The sequence below is a fragment of the Gymnoscopelus braueri genome (assembly GCF_963280865.1).
Source record: "Gymnoscopelus braueri genome assembly, chromosome: 16".
In the NCBI taxonomy this organism is placed as follows: domain Eukaryota; kingdom Metazoa; phylum Chordata; class Actinopteri; order Myctophiformes; family Myctophidae; genus Gymnoscopelus; species Gymnoscopelus braueri.
Window position 1 is genome coordinate 9,441,305 of NC_137616.1, and position 21,075 is coordinate 9,462,379.

The 21,075-nt window shown below is 42.1% G+C and overlaps 2 protein-coding genes across 2 annotated transcripts in view; one reads left to right on the forward strand and one right to left on the reverse strand.

Annotated features, from left to right (window-relative positions):
• Window positions 1–21,075, reverse strand: part of lpgat1 (lysophosphatidylglycerol acyltransferase 1) — a 96,917-nt gene that overhangs the window by 32,692 nt on the left and 43,150 nt on the right. Inside the window, exon 5 of the mRNA XM_080454150.1 lies at window positions 13,629–13,908. Coding sequence (XP_080310276.1) covers window positions 13,629–13,908 — 280 coding nt within the window. The remainder of the gene's footprint in view (window positions 1–13,628; window positions 13,909–21,075) is intronic.
• LOC308103795 (ubiquitin carboxyl-terminal hydrolase 4-like) lies at window positions 7,016–10,132 on the forward strand (the record flags this gene model as incomplete). Its single annotated transcript, XM_080453968.1, has 1 exon — window positions 7,016–10,132. One exon carries the CDS (start codon window positions 7,016–7,018, stop codon window positions 10,130–10,132), a length of 3,117 nt encoding a protein of 1,038 aa, XP_080310094.1.

Sequence of the window (21,075 nt, forward strand, 5' to 3'; positions counted from 1 at the left end):
CCTTTCGCCTCATCCATTAAGCTGACTACATGCTGTTTAAAAAAGCCTGCAGGATTCATGTCACATTTTGTGTGTGTGTGTGTGTGTGTGTGTGTGTGTGTGTGTGTGTGTGTGTGTGTGTGTGTGTGTGTGTGTGTGTGTGTGTGTGTGTGTACTTACAGTACTACACTTGAGGGCGAAGTATATTAGAATTTGAGAAATAGACATTGTGAGGAAGATTTTCCTGGTCCTTACAAGAGAGATTGTTGTTTTTATGGTGAAAAAATGTTTTTTACAGTCAGGTTTATTAGTAAAAGATTCAGGCGACGCATCGTGAGCTTGTAGGTCTGCTATTTTTGTCTTTGGTATTAGGACCGTTCAAAATGCATTATATATATATACAAACGTGTGTTAGGAAAAAAAGGGATTGCATATCACTGAAGGAAGGTTTTCAAGACAAAGGGCACTAACCCACATAAACCTGAGCAGCACCCAGTCTCACCCACAGGTGAAAGTCCTGTTTATCTAAGGGGCGTGTCCGTCTAGACTAGAGCACCGGTTCTTAGACAGTGGGTTGGGACCCATTTTTGGGTTGCAAGACACATTGGGTCGCAGAGTAAATACAACTTTTTCCTACTTTAAAAAAATATAATTAAAAAAAAAAGGGAAATGGTCTGAAATGAAATGGTTGCATTTTTCAAAAGAATTTGATGAATACAAAAATACATAAATAAAAAAAACAGTGAAAATATACATCAAATTTCTCTTTTGGCTCTGGAGCTAAAACTTGCAAACCACTGGTCTAGAGAGCAACGGTTCTCAACGTCCGGTCTGGGGACCACAAGGGTTCCAAAATGAACCCCTTGCAGGTCTGTAAACTCTCGAGTGTAATGTAGCAGTGTTTTAGGGTGTGTCCGTCTATCGCATAGAGTCTAGACGGTCAGAGTTATGGTGGTGTGGGTGTGTGCAGAGTGCAGACGCCAGTCAGTCAGTCAGTCAGTCAGCCACCGGCAACACTGGAAAGGTCCACAGGTGATTAACACACATGAACCTAATCACTCTGTACAAGGCATCTAATCCCTGGAATGAGGAAGCAAGAATGGTTTTACAACCGATATCTGCATAACAGTGTTGATAAGAAATTATCTAATGGCTCCAGTCCAGACCTATACTCCAATGTGGATCTGGAGACTTCATGTGGGCCAGCCTGTGACGTCAGTCATCTTATCGTATACTTGTTGGGTATGGAAACCTCATATGTCCAAAAAAATGTTACTTTTCAGGATTCAAATTGAAAAATATCAAAAAGTAGCAGATCTACAAGCTCGAAACGCTGAGTTCTAGGGGGTCCCCAGCTAAATGATCGATAGTTAGGAACCAAACTGACCCTTATGGGCCTGTAACTCAGAGAGTGTACAAATGGAACCAAATGGACCCTAACTGGTCCATTTGGTTCCATTTGTACACTCTGAGTTAAATTAACATTGATTTTACAATATAAATTGGGGTCCCAGAGATAGAAATGCCATTAAATGGGGGTCCGTAGCCTAATGCATGTCAAACTGGGGGTAAACTGGGGAAATTAAAATTGTTGAGAGAAAGATCTTCTCTTATGGGGGTGGGGGTGGGGCTTGGCGAAGCGACACGTTTCGAGCTTGTGGATCTGCTACTTTTGAATTTGAATCCCGAAAAAGTAACAGTTTTGGAGATATGAGGTTTCCACCTGACAGAGACGATATACGGCTAAGAGATAACACATCGACCTCCCCACCACCACCCTGAAGGGAAATAGAGGAAGTTCACGGTAACGGCACAGCCTCCCTCTAAAGGCTTTTATGGTTCTGCATCTTGTGCATAGTTGTGTTATTTCGTTACTTTTACTTAACTATAGTATCCCAGGTCCCTGCGAGGCAGGGGGGTAATGGGATACCTCTGTGCTGAAAGGCGAAGCCATCGTCGCTCCTCTCCCCTGCAAAGCGTCCCTGGCTGCCCACAGAACCAGGCCCCGTGCCAAAAAGTGTCACCACACAGGCTCCCCGTGCAGTGACACAATACTGGAGCAAATGTTTAACCCATTAAGACCGGGAACGCATCGGGGTCATTTTAAGATTTCTTTGGGCTATTAAAAAAAAAAATAAGATACACAAGCTCATAGCGCTATGAGCTTGTAGATCTGCTATTTTTTTTAAATCGTGAACATTTTTGCCAATATTTGTATATATATATATATTTTTAAAGCGATTTTTTTTTAACACAAATCTTTGCTTCTGGGGGTTCCCTGGAACAACATATTTTGAGATGGGGGTCTGCGGCCAAATACATATAATTTTGGGGGTCCTTGACACCACTGATATAGCAACATACGTTTTTGTAAAATCCCAAGATTTGAGTTAAAAATATATGTATATATATATTCAAAGATTAGCACACATTTTCCAAGATTTAAAAAGAAATATCAGATCTACAAGCTCATAGTGCGGCACTGAGTGCCGCGCTATGAGCTTGTAGATCTGCTATTTTTTAATAGCCAAAGAAATCTTAAAATGACACAGATGCGTTCCCGGATTGAATGGGTTAAAAAACCCACACAGGAGAGAGAGAGGGCGAGCGAGCGAGCGAGCGAGAGAGAGAGAGGAGCCGTGCCCTTTTAGTAAACACTAACAGAGGAGGAAGGAACACACGCTGGCAGATGTCTGGCGCGCCATCAGGCCACCGTGTGGGCCAATCACACGGCCAGGAAGGTCACCACCGTATTTCCCTTCCCATCATCCTCCTGAAGGCCGGGGTGTGGGGGGGGGGGGGGTGGGGTAGGGAGATCTCTGATTGGTTGTCATAAAGGAAGGAGATAAGGGGGCTGCTCGCCGTAGCTACTAGCTCCTTTACCTTTGGACCGCCAGGGATTTTTTTAGGAGCAGCCGTGAAGGAGCTGCAGCCGTGAAGGAGCTGCAGCCGTGAAACGCTGCTGCACGCCTTGACCGCTATGAATGAATTACCGTCAGTGGTGGGACAGTAACCAAGTACATTTTGTTGGGCAGAAACCTCACATCTCCATATTCTAACTTTGTGTTTTTTCGGTAAATTAACGCCCTACTTGATCATACTACAGTGTAACGCATCAAAAAGTAGCAGATCTGTTAAAAAAAAAAATGTAATCCTGAAAAGTAACTGATTTGGACATAATGAGGTTTCCACCCCGACATAGACGATTTACTTGAGTACTGTACTTCTTTTTTACCCCATGACTTTCACTACGCTACGTTTCAAATAGAAATGTATACTTTTGACCCTACAAGGGACTCTTGGGACCCAATTTAAACTGTCTCTGTGTCCGTCTCTGTATGAGTCAGCATACAGTACTGTATACCGACTCACACAGAGACAGACACAGAGACAATAAGCGATAAAGACAAAATCAAATATGATGATTGTTTTTTGACCGAATATCTCAATATTGTGACGATAATATCGCATTGCAACGATAGCGTAAATGATAATTTATTATGTTGAAAAAAGAAAATATACAAGCTCACAAAACATCTCATATCACGATATGGATATAATATTGCCCAGCCCTAAGTCAGCATGACTTGTACACCTCTGTAAAGCATCAGCCAGGGTCAGAGAGAGAGAGAGAGAGAGAGAGAGAGTCCTGTGCTTTTGATCAGCCAGCAACACGCAGGCACATGCAAATGCATGCATGCATCAACGCACCGACCAACAGCAGAGGACAGTCGGGGACATTGCGGTTTTTCGGTCACTCCCTCCGTCCCTCCTCCCCACTTTAATGTTATTATCTACATTCAAATGGAAGGTCAAGTCCTACTGCACTGACCGACCGCCAGTGGTGGAAAAAGTACTCAATTGCTTTACTTGAGTAAAAGTATCAATACTGCAATGTAGAAATACTCCATTACAAGTAAAAGTCCGGAATTCAAAATGTACTTGAGTAAAAGTGCAAAAGTATTGGCATCAAAATGTACTTATCGCGACGCATTGTGAGCTTGTAGATCTGCTATTTTCAAATGGCCGAAATGTATATAGGGCTGAAGTGGTTGATGCATGTTTTGTAATAATAATCTAAAACTACAAAGTAACTAAAGTTTTCAAATAATTGTAGTGTAGTAGGTCAAAGTATTGGAAATTGGAAATACTCAAGTAAAGTACAAATACCTCAAAATTGTATTTAAGTACAGTACTTGAGTACATGTACTTAGTAACTTTCCACCACTGACCGACCGCCCCCCTCCAGTCACATAAAAGTGTCAAAGAAAGAGAACCCGGTGGCTAAACTGTAACTGTCCCAAACCACCAGCAGGCAAGAGGAAAAAAACACCCCGAAATCAAAGACCAAACAGGTTTAAAGGTACTTTCCCATTATTGTAGCGTGCCATGCCGCGCCAATCGCGTGTTTCCACTAGCGAGGGAGGATGAGTGAAGAGTCCGGAAGTGGTTGAAAAACTACAATGACGCCAATGATGGAAAAAAAAAATTGGCTTGTAGGTCGGCTATTTTCACTTTTTTAGTTATACAGTTTATATAGGCTATAGCGTAGCTGGGCAGAATGCCTTATGCCCCCATTTCATCTTTATTTTGAATAAATATCCTTTTTTGATATCATGAAGTGGCCAAAATAGGGAAGCCAAGTTGCAATTGGTGAAGCACTTGCCGGGTGTATATTTACTCACACAGGATAAGCAACGGATGACAAAGAAATGAGCAGACAAAAACGGAACTGGATTGGAACAATATAAAATCTTAGCTGATAAATGACTGCTCTCTGACGGTTGAACACTTGCAACTGAAAATGGGTGAAGTCGTCCCTTTAATATCAAATAGTAAGTTTATCCAACTTCGTTGTCCTTTTTTTACTTCCCTCTCGACATCTTCAGACTCAGGCGTGTGTTAGTGCTGAGACGGTAGCACGTGGAGCGCTGCGTTAGCAGACCCTGGGGGTTTTAACAGGGCCCCTGGGTCACCCAGCCTGCAATAGTGCTCTTCCTAACACTCTGCTGAAAATTACTACTGAGACAGCGCTCCTCTCCAATGGATTCTGAAGTCGAGCCAAAGACATTTCCCTGTGTGAGTGAAAAAAGGGGGACTTTCCTTCTGCGCACGTTAGCGACGAACCCTTAATGTGTGGTTGTTTTTTGTTATGTTTCTTGTGTGCTTTTTTATCCCCAATTTAGTTGTTATGCCAATTGTGTCCCCCCCCCAAAACACATATTTCTGGGTGGTCACTGCTGTTCTATCCTACCGACTCACCCAACAGTGAGGAGCCCCAGAGCCTTCGCCCCACTCCTCCAGCTCAACACTCCCTGCTGACAGTTGCGTCCGGCTTTCCTCAACATTTTTCAAAAACAGCAGATCTACAAGCTCATACTATGTATAATTAGGCATCCTATATTAAAATTGGGCTAATGGGCGGGCGGCCCTCTGACTCAGCCATAAACAAACCACGGCCACATCACTATGACAACATAACCATAAACAAACCACGAGTCAGCTCCATATACATATGGGCACAAAAGGGGGCATTGCCCAATTGCCCATATATCGGCATATACTGATGACATCAGGAATTTTCCATATATGGGCATAAAGGGACATGGACTGACAGATACAGAGATCTCCTTATATGGGCATATCAGCATGCCCATATATGGGCATGTACTGATGACATCATGAATCTCCATATATGGGCATAAAAGGGACAAGGACTGACAGATACAGATACCTCCATCTATGGGCATAAAGGGGACACAGACAGACGGGGACAAAGTCCCCGACACTATGACTCAGACATATTGGTCGGATCGGTGGATCCTCTAGGAACCACTAAAACCCTACATACTTTGTTGACCTAGGTCCCACAGGGGTCCATACTTGGATTCTTTCTTTCCCTATACATCAAATCTCCTCCCGAAAATAGCTAATCTACAAGCTCAAAATGCCACACAACAGATCGCGTTTGTGAGCTTGCAGATCAGCTATTTTCACAGAATGTTAACCATTATGACAGGCCCAGAATAAGGAAGCTATAGGCTTCAAGTGGTTAAAGTCTGGGGGGTTCATTTTGCATAAATTGTGATTAGCTCAAATAATTGCAGCCAGGGTTTCCACTCCCGCCACTGAAACCTCCTCAACCGCTTTAGTGATCTCACCAGTAACCAATGGAGTTAACAGTAGTAACTCAAGCAGCACCTCACGCAACAATGGATGTAGTTGGCCCAGATACGATAACAATTACCATAATAAATGGTCACAGTCTGAGCCTGGCCTGTGTGGTCTCAACAATCTAGGCAACACATGCTTCATGAACTCTGCCCTCCAGTGCCTGAGCAATGCAGTGTGCCAGAGATTAGTAATAATAATAATAATAATAATGATAATAATACATACAATTCATATTGCACTTTTCTAAATACTCAAAGTTGCTTTACAAAAACAGGAACAAAAAAATACTTTATTTAAAATTGTGAAAATCTGGGTGCCCTAAGTTAAGTAGTTAGATGGGTGGGCGGTGAACATTTTCAGAGCATGTTTAGAGCAATCGATCGTGTTCCAGCTTGGATCACCTCTTGAGTAACCCTACTCAAGAGGTCAGAGTGAGTCCAGACCTCATGGACTTCATATTTGGACATAATAGTTGATGACCTTATGGTCTCCATATATGGGCATGGATGGTTGACCCGAGATTCCAGATCTGGACATGGTCAATCCAGGATTCTATATTTAAACATGGATGACATCACCACGATGACACAAGCGAACCCAGCAAACCTGATTAAAGGCAGCCGTAGTTTCAGTCAAAAGGTCTGTTCCACTTCAACCTTTGACAGCTTCAAGCCATCCTAAATACTGCCCACTACTTTGTTCTGAAATCATCTGTGAATGTTATTGCGTAGTTATTATTTCATCTTGTTCATAGTTTTAACTGCTTCAACACTTATAAAACCAACAGACAAGAACATTTACTCACTTTCAACCAAACCTGGGCACCATATTTTCAAAAAATAGAATGAAAACATCAGCGGCTATGGAACCGCGCATTCATGACACCCACTGCATGTCGGGTAGCGTGGCAGACTCGGAGTCCGAGCTCACAGCCGCTCAGATACCGACACCTTCAACTGAAAATCAGCAACAGACCATGGGAGCACTTCTTACCAAGACAATGCAAAACGGCGACGAATGGTACCTGATAGATAGTCGGTGGTTCAACAAGTGGAAGGAATATGTGGAACAGCCGCCTCAATCCAGGAGCCGCCTCAATCCAGGAGCTATTGATAACTCTGGGCTGTTCTCAGACCATGAGACCCAAGTCCTGAAGAAGGGCCTTCAATATGGGCAGGACTATAATCTGGTTCCCACTGAAGCATGGAACAAGCTGGTCAGCTGGTACGGTTGTCTTGAGGGTCAGAGAGCCATTGTCAGGAAGGTAGTTAAACAGGGCATGTTTATAACGGAATGTATAGTGGAGGTCTATTTGTTGGAACTGACGTTGTGTGAGATTGACAAGATGGACAAGGTGATAACGTTTCATTTCAGTAGAGCTGACACTATAGGTACCTTAGAAAAGGAGATGAGGTCACTTTTCCAAATTCCAACGGAGAAAGAGACACGGCTCTGTTTGCAGCATGTGCATTTGAGAAAGGAGACATTGGCGTTTACCAAAGGCACGATGTGCGAGCAGCTGGACAAACCACACAGCACCACCCTGCAGGATGCTTGTCTATACAAAGAGTTGGTGGTTGTGATTGAACAGAAGAATGAGGATGGCACGTGGCCCACAGGACTTCCACTGGGCCATCCCAAATCCAGCACTGCCACAGGACCTTCACTGGACCAGTGCTCAGCCAGGGCTTCCATTCCCGCCACTGAAACCTCCTCAACCGCTTTAGTGATCTCACCAGTAGCCAATGGAGTTAACAGTAGTAACTCAAGCAGCACCTCACACAACAATGGATATAGTTGGCCCAGATACGATAACAACTACCATAATAAATCTGAGCCTGGCCTGTGTGGTCTCAACAATCTAGGCAACACATGCTTCATGAACTCTGCCCTCCAGTGCCTGAGCAATGCATCGCCACTCACCCAATACTTCCTGGATGATAAGTATGGGGCGGAGATTAACCGGGAGAATCCACTGGGGATGAAGGGGGAGATTGCAGAGGCCTATGCTGACCTGGTAAAGAACATGTGGAAAAAGAACAGATACGTGTCCCCACAGGACTTCAAAAAGCAGGTTGGGCGGTTCGCCCCCCAGTTTTCTGGTTACCAGCAGCAGGACTCCCAGGAGCTGTTGGCCTTTCTGCTGGATGGGCTGCATGAAGATCTGAACCGTGTCAAAAAGAAGCCTTACCTAGACCTACGGGATGTGGAGGGCCGTCCAGATGAGACTGTAGCTAAAGAAGCCTGGACTGATCATCGCAAGCGCAATGACTCTATTATAGTCGACATATTCCACGGCCTCTTCAAGTCTACTTTGGTGTGCCCAGAGTGCTCCAAGGTCTCTGTCACCTTTGACCCATTCTGCTACCTCTCACTGCCTCTGCCCATGAGCAATTACTGCACCATGGAGGTTGTCCTGGTCCGATCAGACCCTCAGTCCAGACCCACAAAGTACAGGGTGGTGGTCCCCAAGGTGGGTACTGTTATGGACCTGTGCAGCGCCTTGTCTCAACTCTGTGGAATCCCTCCAGAGAGTATGATGGTGGCTGACGTTTACAATCACAGTTTCTATAAAATCTTCAAGCGGGGCGATGGTCTCGACCAGATCATAAAGACATTTTCACTTGTCAAAATCTTTGTGTACGAAGTGCAGGAGGAGGACAGTGAGATGAGCGTGCCTGTGTACTTCATTGAGTCCCGCTGGTATTCCGGCAGATACACAACACCTTTTGGCCTACCATTACTCATTACCGTGCCCAGGCAGAACCTCACAGCAGATGTTCTGTACGATAAAATCCTAGAAAGGATGGGACGCTACGTGAAGCATCCCCAGAGCCCCTGCAGTGAAAGCAGGGCCTCGGCCTCAGCCACCTTCACCGGCTGTAGCCAGGCTGCTGAATTCTCCACGCCATCCTGTCACAACACTAACATGAGCTGTTGTTGCAGCCCCTTGTCAGATGGGGCCTCTTGCAGTGCCAGCTACTGCAATGGCAGCAACCACTCAGGGGCCTGCGAGGAGCAGGACATGGACGACCAGGCGAGCAGCCTGGAGGCAGAAAATGGCTCAGAGGAGGATGAGGACAAGGACACTTCTAATGGGCTAGGTGATGATGAGGAGGCGGGCATGGACTACCAGGCGAGCCTACCGGAGCCAGCAAATGGCTCAGAGGAGAAAGAGGACAAGGAGACATCTGACTTCAAAAACGGACCTGAAGCCAAGCTGTGCTCCACATCGCCCAAGCTCTTCACCCTTATGGTCAACACACAGTATGGAACACTGCCTTTCAATGGAAACACCCTTGGAACACTGCCTTTCAATGGGAACACCCTTAAACTGGATCCACGTTCAACCGTGACGCTCGACTGGCACTCGGAAACAAAGGCACTGTGTTATGACCACCAGGAAGCAAAGGCCTTCGAGACACACGACAGCATGCTCCAACCCAAGGAGGAAGAGGCCACGGTGGCTCTGAGGACATGCATCAAGCTCTTCACGACCACGGAGACACTTGGAAAACACGATCCATGGTTTTGTCCCACGTGTAAGAAACACCAGCAGGCCACCAAAAAGTTTGACCTGTGGTCGTTGCCTCGCATCCTGGTAGTTCACCTAAAACGTTTCTCCTACAACCAATACTATAGGGACAAGCTGGAAACCGTGGTGGACTTCCCCGTCAGGGAGCTGGATATGTCCGAGTTTTTGTGCGATCCCAAGGCTGCCCCCTGTGTTTACGACCTCATTGCCGTCTCCAACCATACTGGCGGACTGGGAGGAGGCCACTACACAGCCTATGGCAAGAATAAATTTGACGGAAAGTGGCATTACTTTGACGATAGCAGTGTTAAGTCTGCCTCAGAGGATAAGATTGTGACTGAAGAAGCCTATGTACTGTTTTACCAGCGCCGAGATGGGAATGATCCCTCCAAGGCCCAGCCCTCCGCCTCTTTAGGAGGAGACCCCGCAGCACGGTTATTATAGTTAAAGCAGCACTATGTAACTTTCCTCTGGTTCCCGGTTTCCTGCGCAAGTGCTGACATTTTTACCATTGAGCTAATAGAGCCGGTCTGCTTGCTCAGGGGATGAATTGAATCTTGACCATCAGGTCGAAATTTGTGTCAGATCCTGTGTCTAGGTAAGACATGACCTTTGACATGATCTAAATGTCTCAATAGAAGAGGAGGGAGACAAAATACAACCACCCCAATTGTATAAGTTATATTGTATTAACATACCCTACCATGCAGATGGGCAAAATTACATTTTATTCATAAAAAAAAGTTAATAGTGAGGCTTTAACTAAAACTAACAAAATAAAATAAAAATAATTGGAAAAAAAAATGTGTTAAATGCAATAAAAATCTAAAGGAGGTTCTTACGAAAAAAATCTAACTAACTGAAACTGTATTGTGTTTACAGAATAACTAAAACTTAGTGTCTGTCAGACATCATCAAATGTAGCAAAAATTGCAGATGTACAAGCTCACAACGCGTGGCGATGGGACACTGTTATGTATTGAGATCAGCTATTATTGCTAGTTTACTGACCATTTTGAATCTTGCCACTAATACATATTGCAATAAAAAACAAAAACAAAACTAAACAAAGACTAAGCCTATTGAAAAACGTTAATCTGAACTAAACCCACTTTAAAAACGAATGAAAACTAAACCGAAATTGCAGACAAAAAGTCAAAACTAATAATAACCGTGGCTGGGATGGATGCCATCTGATCAGCACTGTTGCAAGAAGGGACACGCATTTCATCACGATTATCGTCCCACACACACCAAGCTACTTCAGTGAGCGGAAGACTCCATAGGGGCGTTATTATGAACCCCACCCAAACCTTTTAGGCCACGACCATAGAGGTATAATATAACTAGAGGGCGGATTGCCCCTCCCCCAGCTATTCATTAGTTATGAGCATGCGCACTAGTGTCCTTTTTGCGTCCTACGTCACAACCTACCTCCACGAACGAGCCCGCGTGTCGAGCCATGAACGCGAGATATTTATTAAATACACTCGAGATGCATATTTACATGTACATGCATATGTATTTATGTATAATATGTTTACATATTTATATTATATTATATATATTTATATATATATAAATATCTCAGTATTTTTTGCTCGTGCATGTATTTCGCCCCGCCTGCAGTTCCAGCTTTGGCCACTTCGGTGGCAGCTTCAATGTTCCTCGGGGGGCCTGGCCACGACCCCCCAAAATAATCATAATTTGAACTGGGATCCCCCCCCCCCCCACCCTGACAAGCACTTGGAATTGTAGGCATTACATTTAGTTTGACTCGGTTCCACAGGTAAATATTGTGAAAATATCTGAACTACAAGCTCACAACTAGGGTGACCACCTCCAAACATGCCCATTGAGGGACAGATTAACCCGTTTCGCAAGCGCGCGCGATTTTTTTTTGCGGTTCTGGGCGGATTGGGTTTGTTTTTTTTGCGGTTCTGGGCGGATTGGGTTAGTTTTTTTTCCAGTTTTTGGTTTCTTTATTTTGGTTTTAGGGTTAGGATTAGGAGTTAGGTTAGGGTTATGTTATTTAATTCATATTTTTGCCTGATTTTACCAATTTATTATCACAAAAAACAATTTCTGCCTAATAAAATATTCAAACAAAATGGGTTTATACTAATGTATTTTGTGGATTATATTAGACAACAACTAGACCGTTTCTCAAATACTAATCATTGTTTATTATAACAAACAACAACTGGAGTGTTTTTAAAAACAACATTGTTACAGATCGCCATAGAATAAAGTAGCCTACCTCTGAGTCAGGGAACATGACAGGAAAAAGTTTGGATCCACAATCACCAGATCTGTATGATAAGCCATGCTGCACGTTATGGTAGACACTGGTTACCTCCGCTGCGGTGACTTTATCTGTGTTGCTGTCTTTTTGTGTTGAAAAATAGCTTGTCAAGCTAGTGTTGGCCTTTCTTTGCTGTACATTTTTCTTGTGAGCTTCACCGTCCCCATGCCTCTTAATATCATTCTCTCCTCCATGGGTGATAGTGAAGTTCCGACGACAAATCGTACTCTGCCTTGTTTGGGTCGTTTGACACAGATATCAACCATGTATATTTACTCTCCCAGTCTCTGTTATATGAGCAGAGCCTTTTTTTCTTAGCAGCAGGAGTTTCCACTGTTTCCTCCATTTTCGCTTTGTATTTTTGCCGCGCAGCGATGACATTAGTCTGCACTGTTGTACCTGTGTGTGCGTGAGCTGCCTGTCAGCTGTGACCTGTGGAGTGTGGACGCGGAGTCGCGGATGTTGTTGTTTTTTGGTCCACCCCCCACTCCCCCCCAACCAATGGCGTTCCACAAATACATACAGCATTGACCAATTACATTTATCCAAGAATAGTATTTCACAGATATAAGAGGGTATTGCAAGTTAACTTAAAAATGTAATGAACTTTTTTTTTATATATAATATTTTTTTTTTTTTCCATAACTTTGATTTTCGGGACATTGCCCTGCTTGTGCGGGACGCGGGACAGAGGGTCCAATTTCGGGACTGTCCCGCGAATCTCGGGACGGGTGGTCACCCTACTCACAACGCCTCGCAGTGCGTTGAATATTTGCCTCTTTCCTAAGTAATATTTGACAATTTGGCCAATTTGGCAATAAAAAAGGTCTTAAAAGTCAATTGTAACTTCAGAAATGTGCAAATATACCCTTTATACACTTATACTGTACGTTGCTTTGTTTACTGTTGAGTGAGAAAACAATGTTACACATTGGGGGGTCCCCAAATCGATATTATATTTGTGCCGGGGGCCCCCAGAAGAGAAGATTTATGTTAAATATTTTTTTAAATGATTCAAAAGCAGCAGATCTACGTGTTGTAAGCTTGTACACAGCCTAGTATTTTCGGTGCGTGGCATTGCTTCCATAGAAGACATGCTGACGTTTATGGAATCCAAATGACTGAAATCAATCGAGGCGACTGAGAACTTTAATCTGTGTGTGTGTGTGTGTGTGTGTGTGTGTGTGTGTGTGTGTGTGTGGGCCTGTCACAATTATTACACAATCGCCTAATCGCAATTATTTAAGATAATTGCTTTTTTTCTTTGCATAATCGTCATAATCGTTTCCATGTTGAAAGATTTTCACACATTTTCAAATATTAAAAAAAGCAGAAATGGCAGATCTACAAGCTTACAACGCGTCAGCTATTTCTGCCATGTTTACATGAATACAAAATAGTAAATATGTCAATATCGTCTTTGTGTATTTCAGTTATTTGTCATATCTGCCCTGTGCAATTTTTGATCAGGAAGCCTAAAAGGCTTCATATGTTCCAATGTTTAATGGCCAAACACACAATGAAGTCGTTGATCGCAATTATTTGAGAGACAATTAATCGTCAACTTAAATGTGTAATCGTGACAGCCCTATGTGTGTGTGTGTGTGTGTGTGTGTGTGTGTGTTTTTCCGTTACCTGTCTGGTTGGGGGTCCCGGCATCCTGGCTGACGCTGCCGTTCTCCTGCTGAGCGGCCAGGGTCTTCATGATGACCTGCGTGGCGCCCAGGCGCGGCAGCGTGACGTGCGTCAGGTGCGGCAGCGAGTTCTTCTTGGCGAACGACTGGCTGGTTTCCCGCCGCTTGCGCAGGAAGCCGCCCTCGGGGAACAGCACTATCCACTTCCTGTCCCGGCTGTGGTAGTACCTGTCCAGGTGGTCCCGCAGGATGGACAGCTGCTGGTCGCGGTGGGCTTTACCCTGAGAGGAGGGGGGGGGCAATGCAGAATGACACAGCACATTAATGAGGGTGCAACAAAGTAATCGATTTAATTCGGTGGTTCTCAAACTTTATTTCATTTCAAGGAACCCCTACCACGGGTCCATTTGCTTCAATTTGTAAGCTCTCAGAGTTATAGACCTGTAAGGGTCCACTTGGAACCCTGAGGGTCCCTTGAGAACCACTGATTTATTCATTTCCATATATGGAGATCCCTGCTGTCATCAGTATAAGCCCATTAATGGGCATATAGACATACACTTGAGTATGTCTAATATTGACCGGCTCAGCGGTCAATATTATTGTCAATGGTCGGCTCGGCGGTTCTGGACAACCGGATCTCTATATACAGTACAGTATGCTTATATATGGGCATACGGATGGAATGGCGGTTCTGGACAACCAGCGATCCGACCGACTTCACGCCGGGCATCACACTCCGACGGGTCCTCTGTGACACGCATGCCGAGTTTGCAGTTGATCGGCAGGGCCATCTGTAGATTTGCTATTTATAAGTCTTTTTTTTATAAGACTTTAATAAGTCTCGAGAATTTGTGCAAATCTTTGAATATATTCTTTTCAAGGAAACATTTATTTTTTATAATTTTGGGGGTCCTTGACATGAATAAGTTTTGAGCACCACTGATGTAGCAACATACTGTATAAGTTTTTCAAAAAACTGTTTTTTTTCACCCTCAAGTCAAACCAGGAGATTCCTCCCCCCCATCCACTTCCAGTTTAGCGTTTTTGGGAAATCAGCTGTATCTTGAGTTCTCTTTTTTCCCCTGCATTTTGGCGAGACATGCTATATTCAACGGCCTGTAAACAAGGGAAGGGGGGGGGGGGTCGCGTGAGGTTTTTTTCTTTCTTGTGGCAGCACAGTGATGGCTAGCAACCGTCCTGGGATCGATCATACATGGATATAAATATTCTGTGACCAGTTGAAAAGGTAAGAAAAACGACAATAGCTGGCAGTGGGCAAACGCAGCCAAAAATAAGTCTGGCAGTGAATGAGTTAATGGTTTAAGTCTAGTGAGACTTCAGATGCGTGAATCTTTTTTTGACTGCGGCCACCGGACTGACGTTGCGCTGCATGACGTTCGGCACAGCACAACGTCATAAACATAAATAATTATGGGGTGGTGGCCGAACTGTGTACTGTGTGTCATTGCCCTGTGCTCCGTCTGCCTTTCTCTCTCTCACTGTCACTAGAAATTATGCCAAAAATAATCATATAAACATAAAAGTTTACGAGGTTGCACCTGTACAACATCATAAACATTTATGTCATGTGGAGCAGAGGACAGAGACCTACTGGCAGTGCACACACACAACAAATGGAACTTTGAGATGATTGTTGACGTTGAGTCCATACAGTGATACTGTGTGAACCTGAAGAAACAGTGTAGTTGTCTCCACTGAGACCGGGAAAGCATCTGTGTCATTTTAGATTTATTTGGGCTATTCAAAAATAGCAGATATACAAGCTTAAAGCTATGAGCTTGTATATCTGCACATCTTTGAATATATCTTATATATATATATATTTGTAATATAACTCAAATCTTTGCTTGTGGGAGGGTCCCTGGAACAAAATATTTTGAGATGGGGGTCCGTGGCCAAATACATATAATTTTGGGGGTCCTTGACATGAAAAGGTTTCTACAAATGTCTTCAAAATCCTATATATTTTTTTTAAACGTACAGTATATATATATATCAGTGGTTCTCAAACTTTTTCACGATTTTCAAACTTTGTCCCTATTTTTCAAAAATGACACAGATGCGTTCCCGGATTGAACGGTTTAAAGCAAAAACAAATCTCATGGCTCAACATTTTTTTTGTTTGGCCGTCTCAATCTGTGATGTGTGAATCAGAGTGAAACGAGTCCTCCATACTATAAGCGCTGTGTTTCCTAAAGCCCTAAACAATTAGCACAACATGTAGAAATATGATGTCTAGGTATTATCGTTCTAAACCTGTGTTCCTGCTGTTCCTACATACGCCCAACGGGTTGAAGAAATTGCAAATATCCTGAGGCCAATTAGGGTTTTACGGAAGATGTGTCTGAACATCAATTTACAATTTAAACAATAGAACATGTATTCTATTGCTAGCATGACCCATTCTAATACTCTTTAACCCATTAACTCTATAACTGCCAAAGACGTTTATAAACGTCTTTGAGAAATTAGCTGTTGCCTGCCAAAGACGTTTAAAAACGTCTTGAAAAAAAAAAAAAAAAAAAAAAAATCTAAAAAGATTCTCTAATTATTTAGTATTGACACCTTTTCGATATTCCAAACGAATAAGGAGATAACAATTTCCAAAGATTTGCTGCTCCATCCACTTCAATGTTAAAATTGAAACGGACAAACAATTCACAATGTTTTTTGGTTTGAAACCACTGGTTTTGAGCTATTTTCAAACATCAAACAACACATGACAACAAGGTCAAATTGACCTCGTTGACATTTGTGAAACCACACCTGAATCTCATCTGTGATTAGAAATTTTCTGGGGATCAATCATACTTGAGAAAAATATTTTGTGGCTATGCGAAAAGGTACCAAAATCGGTCAAAACCCTGGCAGAGGCTACAGACTGTTCTGAAAAAACTCTGGCAGGGTAAGAGTTAAGACCGGGAAAGCATCTGTCATTTTGGTTTTTAACCACTATAACAATAATCTTATACTTTGGCTAGATATGCTATTTTTTTGAAAAATCATTAACATTTTGTACGAATCTTTTTCAAGCAAACATTTGTAACTCAAATCTTTGCTTCTGGGGATTCTACAAATGTAAAACATTTTTTTTACAAAATGATATGTATTTGGCCGCAGACCCCCATCTCAATGTTGTTCCAGGGACCCCCCAGAGAAGCAAAGATTTGAGTTAAAAATGTTTGCTTTAAAAAATATATATATTCAAATGTTCACGATTTTTCAAAGATGGCAGATCTACAAGCTCATAGTGCGGCACTCGGTGCCGCGCTATGAGCTTGTATATCTGCTATTTTTTAATAGCCAAACTATAAAATAATTGCTTAAGTGGTTACACAGATGCGTTCCCGGTTTTAATGGGTTAATCTCTTAAAAATGACTGAAATCAGTGGTGGCGACTGAGAACTTTAATCCACGTTGTCTCTTATCCGGAGTGACAAATCCAAGACTGGAGTACTTGCTTGACGTCATGTAGTCTGACTAAAATATCTTACAACAGACACACTTTTTTGTTTCATTGCACTTAGATCTGGGGGATCTGTCATCACTGTCTATTCTTTGGATCTATTCTTATCACAGGTTAGAATGAGAACGACAATGACAATGAGTCTCAGACTACCTATATCGAAAATGCATCGTCATCGCAATATCAACATGTGCAATATCGCAGAAGACTGCTACATCGCCAAAGAGATTTTTATTTAATTTTTTACTTGTTTTCATGTTTTTATTCATTTCAACAATCCAGGTATAGAGGATGTTTTTTTGTTTATATTCGAAGAACATGTTTTAAGTGGAGCAGTGAGAAATGGTATTAAGTTGGTGTTATATATACTGTATTCATAAAACCATGTTTGAATGGAAATATAATCAATTTCTTTCTTATTGTTTTCATACAGTAGAATTGTCATTGCCTGGGTTCTGTTTTATCAGCAAACATAAGGCAGAAAGACAAAACCATTTGACTATTTGACACATGACTGAGTCTGTGCATCATGCTTTAGTGACTACTGTAGCTATGGTTGATGTGAATACAGAGTCATGCTTTAGTGACTACTGTAGCTATGGTTGATGTAAATATAGAACCATGCTTTAGTGACTACTGTAGCTATGGTTGATGTAAATATAGAGCCATGCTTTAGTGAATACTGTAGCTATGGCTGATGTGAATACAGATTATGAAGCTGCATGTGACGGCATGCGCGCAGCATTCACTGAGAATGCAAACATGGAAGCATTGCATAGCGTGACACTGCTGTTCATTGGTGGAGACCAAACACGGGTAGATGATTACCCACTTATGCCCTATATACGTCATCGTAAAAATGGTAGATGGTGCTTTTATGGTAAATTGGCGCCTTTATACAAAGTGCTTTACAATGTGCATTACATTCACACATACATTCAGCCATTCACACACACTCTCTAACACACACACACACACACACACACACACACACACACACACACACACACACACACACACACACACACACACACACACACACACACACACACACACACACACACACACACACACACACACACACACACACACACACACACACACACACACACACACACACACACACACACACACAGCTATTTTCATTTAGTAATTCTTTTTGACAGGTTTTTTAATGTGTTTTTCTCATATTTCAGCCTATACCAGGGCCCTCCCAGCAAAAGTATTTAATATACCATCACAATCATTTAAACCACCTTATCTTGTATCGGCTATTTTGAAAGACTTTTGAAAAATATAGAAAATGTTTGGGACATTTTGAATTTTTCTTTTTACATAAATCTTCTGTTCTGGGGGTCCCTGGCACAAAACCTTTTCAGATGGGGGTCCGCGGCCAAATACGTATCAATTTGGGGGTCCTTGGCTCAAAAGAAGAAAAAAAAAGATGTTTGAGAAGCTGGGCTCTATCATCTCAGCATATGTGTGTGTAGTTGGGATGTTGCATGGGCATGGAATGGATACTGCTGTGTTAACGTTGTGTAGAATGATTCAGTGTGACAACAAAGCAGATGCATGTGGGGGGGAGGTGGTTGGGGGGTGGCGGAGGGTGTTGTGCGTCTGACTGACTGCGAGCTGTTCCGACACACGATGTCAACAATTCATGATCAACAACACCACAGGGGCTGGTTGTTGTTTGGCAGTGGTGGACAGTAAACAAAGTACATTTTCTTGAGTACTTGGAATACATTTTTTTGAGTATCTGTAATCTGTAATACTTTTATACTTGTATTTTTTTGTTGTTGATACTTTTGACTTTGACTCCACTACATTTCAAAGACAAATCTTGTACATTTGACTCCACTATATTTCTAGGAAGGGAAAAAGTACATTATGAATTATCCACTATAACATCTTTTCGGGAAGATTCCAATATTTCAATACATTGACATAAAACCGATTTTGTACTTTTCAATTGTATTTCTAAAAGCACGTGCTTTTGAATGCCCATTCAAGCGGTTTTAAAAGCAAGTAACACTTGACCAAGCACACTGGTGTTGAGTACATTCTTCTTTCCTGTTAAAATGTAACATTTAATAAGGATAGGCATTAACCCATTAAGACCTGAGGCGATTCTTTAAAATGTTTTCTAAATCCAAGACAGTTTTTATAAAAAAAAAAAAAAAAAAAATAGCCAAAGAACTCTAAAGTGACACAGATGCGTTCCAGGTCTTAATGGGTTAATAAGCTACAAGCTTCTGCCTATACCTTTTCGATCAGTTTAAAAGAAAAAAGGATTCTTGTAATGTTGTCTCAATGAAAAGAAGTCGAAATAAACTATTAAACTATTAAAGTACTCTTGTCCAGCACTGGGTGTTCCGACACACCATGTCAACAATGCATGATCAACAGCAGCAGAGCGGCTGCTTGTTGTTGGAGTGAATAACTCAACCAGCTCGGTTCTATTTAACACGCTGGACTGTACTGGCCGCCAGCCGTGATGGAAAAAGTACTCAAATGTTTTACTTAAGTAAAAGTATCAATACTGCAACGTAGAAGTACTCTGTTGCAAGTAAAAGTCTGGAATTCAAAATGCAGTACAAAAGTATTGGTATCAAAATGTACTTAAAGTACCAAAAGTAAATGTACTAAGATGTTTGAAAATAGCAGATCTACAAGCGCGTTGTGAGCTTGTAGATCGGCAATTTTCAAATAGCCTCGGTATAAAATAGGCCTAAAGTGGTTAATGCATGTTTTATAATGTAATAATAATTCATATCTGCAAAGTAACTAGTAACCAAAGTTTTCAAATAATTGTAGTGGAGTAAAAGTACAATATTTGCCTCTGAGATGTAGTGGAGTAGAAGTAAAAGCATAGACAATTGGAAATACTCCAGTAAAGTAAAAGTACAGCACTTGAGTAAATGTACTTAAGTTACTTTACACCACTTGTGCCAGCCACCTTGTGTCACCTACTCTGTGTCCGGAGCAGGCGTAAATATAGAGGGTGGAGGTTGTGCTGCATGCGGGCCTGTGAGGGGTGTGTGTATGTGTGTGTGTGTGTGTGTGTGTGTGTGGGGGGGCCCTTCAAGAATGTGCTGGCCGGACAACCTTGCGAGTGACTCAGATTGCCACCCTGGATGTACGACAGCACATCAGTCATCTATGACATAATCAGTGGTGTGTTCTACCGTGTTATGCTATATACAGTACGTAGTGTGACCTGCAGAAAAAAATCGTAGTCAAGGCAAGCGTAGCCATTCCAGAAACCGCCCAGAGGGAAGCGCATCTGATACGCAGGAGGAGGGGAACTTAATTTCAAATAGCCCTTTTCATGTGATAATATGGCGTCTGAGGCTATTGTCTTGAGGTGATAATGACTGCTGGCCGTTGGAGTTTTGAAATAATTCACACATTAACTACTTAACACATTCACCACCATTGACGGGGATCTCCGTCATTAAAAAAGAATATATATATATATATATATATATATATATATATATATATATATATATATATATATATATATATATATATATATATATTAGGGCTGTCAGAACGAATTTCACTATAATTCGAATGTGAAAAAAATGTATAATATTCGAATGCAAAAATTGCCATTCGAATATAGTTTAAAAAAATATATATATATATTTTTTATTTTTTTTTAATGTTTAAAAAACATTTTTTTTATTTTTTTCTTGACCTACCAATGCGAAAACATTGGTAGGTCACTTGTTTATAGTAACAGAAAGTTACGTTTTAAAAACTTTAATAGTTATCACAACAGCGAAAGCTGAAAATCAGCTCTGCTTCTCCTCCCTGTCTGCGCACTCCACTCGCACAGCTGTGTGTCATTCCTTCATCAAGGAGCTGTAGTGTAGCTCCGCCCCGCGGATCTGCATGACCACAAGCTTAGCTGATGATTATTATTGTACTACATTTACATAATTAAATG